Source organism: Medicago sativa, chromosome 8 (genome assembly GCF_051527215.1).
Source record: "Medicago sativa cultivar Bolivia chromosome 8, Bolivia_mono, whole genome shotgun sequence".
NCBI classification, from domain to species: domain Eukaryota; kingdom Viridiplantae; phylum Streptophyta; class Magnoliopsida; order Fabales; family Fabaceae; genus Medicago; species Medicago sativa.
This window is the reverse complement of record NC_140756.1, coordinates 30,585,745-30,593,416: the sequence shown is the minus strand read 5'-3', so window position 1 is coordinate 30,593,416 and position 7,672 is coordinate 30,585,745. Positions and strand designations below refer to the sequence as shown.

Genomic DNA, 7,672 nt, shown 5'->3' with positions numbered 1-7,672 from the left:
AATCAGACACTTCCATTTGAGTCGGTCGATGGGCAACGATACTCAACACTGTCTACCCACCTTGTGTATCTGGGGTTGAGTGGTAGATGGAGGTTGGTTTGTAAGAGGTTTGAGGGAGTTGATTTGTGTTTTTGTGTTTTAATCAAATGTGGAAGTTGTTGTTTCTGTTCTAGAATATAACATAAACACAACAGCAGTTAACTGTCGTTGACTTGAGTGAACGTCACTTAACCACCGCTGATAGTGAACGGTAGTTAACTGATGTTGAGGATTAAAAACGTCAATTTAGGATCTCTGAAAGCAATTCTAGGATGTCTAAATAGCAATTTTCAAATTAATATTGCTAGCCGTAATGGTAACGGGGTTGTCCATGGCCTTTCTAGAGTAGCTTTACCTAGGCCCAAATATACTTTGCTAGATAACTTTCCCTTTGTAATATGCCTACTCTCCACCTTCAAATAAAAAACATTATTAATATTTGTTTGTTTATTCAATAAATAAAATTCATTTTTCCATAGTAATGACAATTGTCACTCCATTTTCTCTGCTGATATCAATATAGTATTAAAATGTACTATGAATTCATCATTGCATCATCTATATGATTCACATGCTAGCTTTGTTTCCTAGAAACACATTTAATTATAATTCTTATATTAGTCAAAATACAACAAATTAAAAGCAATTACAATGATTCACATACTAGCTTTGTTGCCTAGAAACACATATTTAATTATAATTCTTATATTAGTCAAAATACAACAAATTAAAAGCAATTACAACGATAATGAAGAGCAAACTCATAACTTTCTTGGTGCTTTTGCTATTAATCTCGGTGTCAATTCTGCCTTAAACTCAGAACTTATTGCAGCAATGGTAGCCATTGAAATTGCAAATCTTAAGAACTGGCATAACTTGTGGCTGGAAACTGACTCCATGCTGGTTTTCCTGGCTTTCAAATATATTGGCATAACTTTTTTTTTCTCTCATATTTATAGGGAGGGCAATCACTGTGCAGACCAGCTTGCCAACTTAGGTTTAGAATTGCCTTCTTATTCTTGGTTCAACACTGTTCCTCCTCAGGTTAATGTTGAATTGGGGAGGAATAAGACAGGCTTCCCTAACTATAGATTTTGCTAAGCTCTTCTTGAGGATTTTTTGTTTTATGTCCCCCCTCAATCTTTTGTACTTATGTTTTTCCTTTCTTCTTTAATATATTTTCTGGGGGTGTCGGCTTTCTAGCTGCATCTTCCTTTGTTTAAAAAAAAAAAAAAAAAAGCAAACAATCTTGATAATTATTCTACCAATATTTTAATTATTAAGTACTAGCGTTAGACAAGTACAACTTGTCCCCTCTTTTTATTGTGCTAATACATGTAAATTATTAAAAAAGAAATTATGAAATTTAGATTTTAATAAAAATTAGTTAGATTGTGATTAAAATATGTATAGATATTTTTGACGTAAACTCTTATCTTTTTCAATGACACCAACAAGATATCATTATTAGTAAATTTGTTTTCGGGTATAATTGGAATAACAAAAAATCTTGCCCAAAATCTCTCATTCTCCTTATATAGTGTTATAGATAATATTGTTCATATAATAGTGAGGTGGTTCATATTTTGATGGTATTTAACAATTTTTTTAATTAATAATTTAGATAATATTATAAAAAGGATAAAAATAGTAAATAAAATACTTTAAGTGAAAGGTTAAATTGGAAAGGGAAAATGTCAGTCCATATTCATTTTTTTTTTTTTGAAGAAATGTCAGTCCATATTCATGTATTTTCTTTATATAGTATAGATATTGTTCATATTGTAGTGAGGTAGTCCTATTTTAATAGGATTTAATTTTTTTATATTTTAAATAATTTTATTTAAGGATAAAATAGTAAATAAAATAGCTTAAATAAAAGGTAAAACAGTTAAGAAAAAAGCCAACCAAACTCATTTATTCTTTTTATATACTATATAGTATAGATTAAAATTTTCATACTTTCTTCAAAACCATAATTTTCTCTTGTGCTAATTATGGGCCAGCCTTGTACAAGTGCAACAAAGGTCTTCAAATATATAGGGGTCTCAAAATTTGAAAAAAAAAAAAAAAAACTTGTACTTACAGACAAAATCAATCACTAAATATCATTTTTCCGTTTGTAAGGTCTGGAAGACAACGATTTTGCTATCAATTATGCATTGTCCATAGATAATTGTTTGTTTGTCTGTGGGTAAAAGTCATTTAAACCAAGATTTAGTTGTCTGTCACTATAAGTAGTGTTAGATTTTTTTAATTTTTTTAAAATGAAAATTGTCAAGATTATAGCGGGACTTCCAAATGTTGTCGAGGACGACCCTACTAATTATATACGTTTCTGACTTTGTTTGAGTCACAATAGTCACAACCTAATCTCCTAAAAAGATCAGACACAAGAAAAGAACAGAACACTAGCTAAGTCATGGCAGCAGCAGTGATTAAAGTGGCAGCTCTTTCTGGTTCCCTCAGAAAAGCTTCGTACCACTCAGGCCTTATCCGTGCTGGTTCTCTCTTTGTCTTCTTTTGTTTTGTTCAAGTGTTTCTTCTTTTATATGTTGTAGTATTGAATTTGCATGGTTGATGATGATTGCAGCAATTGAATTGAGTAAAGGAGCAATTGAAGGCATTGAGATTGAGTTCATTGATATTTCAACTCTACCAATGTATAACACTGATCTTGAAAACAAGGGAACTTATCCACCTGTTGTTGAAGCTTTTCGCCACAAGATTCTTCAAGCTGATAGTGTTCTTTTTGCTTCTCCTGAGTATAATTACTCTCTCACAGGTACTATTTTCTTGTGCTGCTATATAAATTGATCTAGATTTTATTTTTTTGGTTAGAACAACAACCAATAATAGAAGAATAAAAGAAACTGAAAAATCGCATGACAGTGAGACAAAATCTTTGTTCACGTAATTCAGCCAATGATACGTACTACATTTGCGACTATATAGCAACTATAGTCCCGTATATTTCTTTTGATGAATTAAGGTTTACACTGTTAGAGCCAATATATAGTACTTAGGTCCAGATTACAACAATACACCTGCATCGGACATCGAGGGAATACCACCCCGTCGCCCCTTCGCTAGCAAAGCTCCTTCACCGCCACTTGCCACTCTTCGGTGTCTATATATGAGTCATACTTAACAATTTTTATAATGGTCGTTTCTATCTGTTTGTTCCTTTGAAATTGTAATAGTTTGGGGTGAATCTCTGTTGATAGTCTCAACATTTCAATGGTGCCCTACATGATAGCTTTAGCGCTTGTTTGGTAATGCGTAGGAACATTTTTCTCACGTCCAATGACTTTCCACCATGATCATTTCAAAGCTACAAATTTTCAAAGTGAAAGAACCCACAAACGGTGGACAATTCCGATGAAAAAGCGGTTGGATATGGCTCAGGGATAATAGCATAATCTGAACCGTAGTATTTAAATGGTATAAAGAAACTGCGGCCATTCTACATTCGGAGATATAGACACAAAAGGCCGAACTTCCTCATCAAACATTCTGCATTCTTTGTTTGCATTTTTTGTATATTTTTTCTTTTGAATCAGGATTGCTATTCTAACAGAAACAAACACAGACATTGTGTGCGATTTCTACCGACCAATTTGTAATAAAAAGAATTAAGACTATGAATTAATCTTGAGATACATAAGTTTATTTCCATCTTCACCTTTATTTTGTGTTTAGCTCCTTTGAAGAATGCAATTGATTGGGCATCTAGACCACCAAATGTTTGGGCTGGAAAAGCAGCTGCAATCATAAGCACTGGAGGAGACTTTGGCGGTGGAAGATCGCAATATCATCTACGCCAAGTTGGAGTGTATATCGATCTTCATTTCATCAATAAACCTGAGTTCTTTCTAAGAGCATTTCAGCCACCTGCAAAATTCAATGATGACGGCGATTTGATTGATGAAGAGGCTAAGGATAAGCTTAAGCAGGTTCTTTTATCTTTGCAGGCATTTACTCTGAGACTTCAAGGCAAAAGCTGAGCCTTAAATTACTCTAATGCACTAGAAATTGTTCAAATATCAATATGATTTTGGACTTTGGATATGTCAATGTCATTCAGAATGTGCATGCCATTACAACAATGATGAGAACCTTGAAAATGTATTATTTCCTCACATACATTTTGAATAATAATGTGAATAATGATTAATTAGACCAAATTATTCACATCGGTCAAACCTAAATCATCTGCTTGATATATACTGAGTTTTTTGGTTTCAAGATATATTGGTTATGTTATGAGTACAATTCATAAAGTTTCTCTTCAAAGTTGTTGAAATTCAATTCCATATTTAGATGATTTCATTAAATTATTCACATTTGTTCTCCCCAAGCATATTAAAATTCATCAAGATCAATATGTGCATTTGATTTAGCTCACTGAATCAAAACTACTACCCTAAATCAATACCTGTGATTGTAAGAAACTAAAGATTTTTGAACTACATGTTTTTTATAAGCATTTTAACTTCATATTAAATTGGTGTCTAGTTATAATATGTTTAACTGTGCCAGATTTGATATCATGCCACATCAAGAGAGTGGAAAGGAATTCTACCATTGAGGTTGTAAAATACAACTGTAGTTTTTTTGTTATACAAAACACAACTATAGTTAATATATATTAACATCCCACCATTTGTTGAGTCGATTCTTCTTCAGCTTCCTCTATGAGCCAATGTGTTGCAGTGCTCCCTAGGATTGTTTATTGTATTAGCACTGAATGTAGTTGTATGGCTATCTGCAAGTTGCTTGGCGATTTGTCAAATTTGTACCTTTAAACCTTTGATAGAGGCATCAGTATTCATCTAATAGTCCATGAACATTTTGATGAACTGGTTGAGGGTGTCCTCCAGCTTAAGCGTTCTATCCACTTGAGAGTCTTGCTGATTCGGTAAAATTTGATTGCAGGGCGTATGTCTTTGATGGTTGTTGTTTCCCCTCTAAAAGTTGTTACCATACTGATTCTGATTCTGATAAGGATACCGATTCTATCTGTATTGATTGTTGATTTAATTTAATTCTTCTTCAGGAGGACATTATTCGGTTTGATGAGGTCATGCACATAACTTTCATTTCATTACTTAGCTTGCTGATCTTGAATACTTTTGATTTGTTGTGGAATCTTTTCAATTTGATAGGTGAGTTCTTCCACAGTGCTGCTTAGAAGCTTCTTTGTGTGAGCAGAACATCATTGGTCTCAAGCTCTAGAATGTCGGACTTCTTTGTATGATGACCTCGACTGTGCTCTGACTTTTTATCATTGACAGCCATGGATTTTATGATCTTAATGTCATCATATGAACTCTTTGACATGAGTGTGTCTCCTTCTGTTGCACAGAGCAAGAGTTTATATTGTTTATGATGAGCATTTCTAAATATATGGATTTGAGTGATGTCATTAAATCCATGGCCATGACATTTACGAACCATTGATTTGAATCACTCCCATGCCTCGCATAATATTTCATTTAAACCTTGTGTAAAGACAGTGATTATTATCTTAGCCTCATGAATTCTACTCTATGGAAAAAACCTAATTTTGATGAATTTGTCTTCTGGAGTGTTCCAATTTGTCACTGTTGTTTCTAGTTGATTCAAATTTTATTCTTTGGCCTGTGCAATGAGAGAACGAAGGAATAACCTAAAATACAAGTGTTCTTCTTTGTTGTCTTACGCTCCTGGACTTTCAACAGTCTCATATAACTTTACTAGGTGATTTATTGGATCTTCATGATCCACTCCCATGAATGGATTTGAGTGTAGAAGTTGGATGACTCGTGTCGTGATCTCCATCTGCCTTTGATTGTTTCTAGGTTATGATGATCGAGCGAACCTCCTGGGACCATTGTTGTTCATAGCTGGTGTTGGTATTTCTTCGTTGTTGGTGTCCATGTTGATGAGCTTGTTTCTTCATTCTCTCTGCTTGGCCTCTGTTTTTCCTTTCGGTTCTTTCGATCTCGGGATCAAAAAGCAGCTTACCTTCAGGTATTTTGCCTTTCATATGAAGACAATCAAACTACTATACCGGTAATTAGTAGCCAACTGCGTTTTTGAACTTAAAAATAGAATTTAAAACAAACTAAAATATTTACAGTTTTTCCCTTGTTCGTTGGGCGAACTAGTTTTGCCTAGTGAATGGAGCAGAACAAAGAAATTATATACAAGCTTATAAAAATTGTAATCAAGCGATATCAAAGCTAATTTGACATAGTCCTCGGAAACGCCGCCATTTGATAAATATAATTTACCTATCATCGTACAACATTAAATATTATGTCGGTTTTATCAAATGTCAATTGTATCAAACCACAAAGACCGCACATAGTTTCGATATTGCTCAAATACGCAAAAATTCTAAATTAAGTTTGTACAAGTTGTTTTGATATCATGATTGCAAATAAAATACAGCAAGATAGAGAAAATTGTGTTGGGATTGTATTTCAATAGCTTTTCATCTAATGTTTGCTTTTAATCGATCATATATTTTTTATGCTTCAGATATAACCCCACTTATCCCTGAGCATACGCTCCATCCATGGACAACGATGCAAGATTCATCGAACCAACTAACTCTCGATGCTTGGTGGCAAAATAGTCGATTGTTTTTATCGCATGCGCTCAAGTGGTTATACATGAATATAGATTGAACCTCTATTCCTAGGGTGATAGCATCTATACATGAGTTAAATTGTGTCCCTTAGATAATAAGGAAATTCCTTGCTCAAACTAAATCAAAAGTTCATTTGCAAAGTGTTTGTCGGTAAAAGTATTAAGAATGGATTTAAAGCAAATATTATATTGAATGCATAAATCATACGCAACCAACAAGATTAAGAGTACTACATAAAACCCTATCCACTTAAGTTTAATCCCAAAAAAAAAAAAATAGTTACTCATGGAGAGCATAACTAACATGAGAAGGTTGATATGTGTTGGAGAAGCATCAACAAGTTTGAATCCAAGCTCCATAGCCCTCCTATGGTGTAGCTCAAAAAGTGATAACTTGAAATTTCTGATGACACATATATTTATAAAGTTCCTGCAAGTAAAGGTTCGCTAAGCAAAGTGATGCTCGCGTAGCGAATAGAGCTTTCTTCATCGGAGGGAAAAGTCAATTGTCTTCTGATATTTTGTAAATCTATTTTAGTTCGCCTAGAAAACCATCGCTTTCCTAGTGAACCAACTTTGGCAAATCTCCCTAGAACTCTATTCTGGTTTGCTTTTACATCGCTATAGCTCACCTAGCGAATAGAGTTTTGCCCAAATGTCTTTGAGATGCTCTGGCTTGGCTTCTTGTGTGTGTACTTGTATCACATTGTTCCGCATAAGTGTAATCGAGTCCAAAATCAACAAAAAGGTGTGCTAAATAAAACATAATGGCTTTCTCGCATAATTTGTAACATAAACTATATTACATATAATCGAGGGTTTTTGTATTAGATTACTTGTAAAGCTAGTCAATAGAGTGTTATGGAAAATAATTGTAATTTGAAACTTATCACAGATCGGCCATACTAACTTCTTCATCTGGTTCCTCCACATAAGCCCTGATTTCTCCAAAGGTCCTAGGTTGAATCAAACTTTCCTGAATATCTTCGAATGA

At 33.7% G+C, this 7,672-nt stretch overlaps 1 protein-coding gene and 1 long non-coding RNA gene across 3 annotated transcripts; both read left to right on the top strand.

Moving 5' to 3' along the window:
• The first annotated feature begins 2,394 nt into the window (after nt 1-2,394).
• On the top strand, nt 2,395-4,335 carry LOC146898319 (NADPH:quinone oxidoreductase-like). Of its 2 annotated transcripts, none has more exons than XM_085732187.1 (3): nt 2,395-2,537; nt 2,633-2,824; nt 3,742-4,335. In XM_085732187.1, exons 1-3 carry the CDS (start codon nt 2,462-2,464, stop codon nt 4,044-4,046), a joined length of 573 nt encoding a protein of 190 aa, XP_085588313.1. In that variant the 5' UTR covers nt 2,395-2,461; the 3' UTR covers nt 4,047-4,335. The 2 variants fall into 2 exon arrangements, with proteins under 2 accessions (XP_085588313.1, XP_085588311.1); XM_085732185.1 differs by having other exon boundaries at nt 2,395-2,543.
• Nucleotides 4,336-4,977: 642 nt separating this feature from the next.
• LOC146898318 (uncharacterized) lies at nt 4,978-5,616 on the top strand. The gene is made up of 2 exons (XR_015021348.1): nt 4,978-5,122; nt 5,208-5,616. It is a non-coding gene; the product is annotated as an uncharacterized LOC146898318 (long non-coding RNA).
• The last annotated feature ends 2,056 nt before the right edge of the window (nt 5,617-7,672 follow it).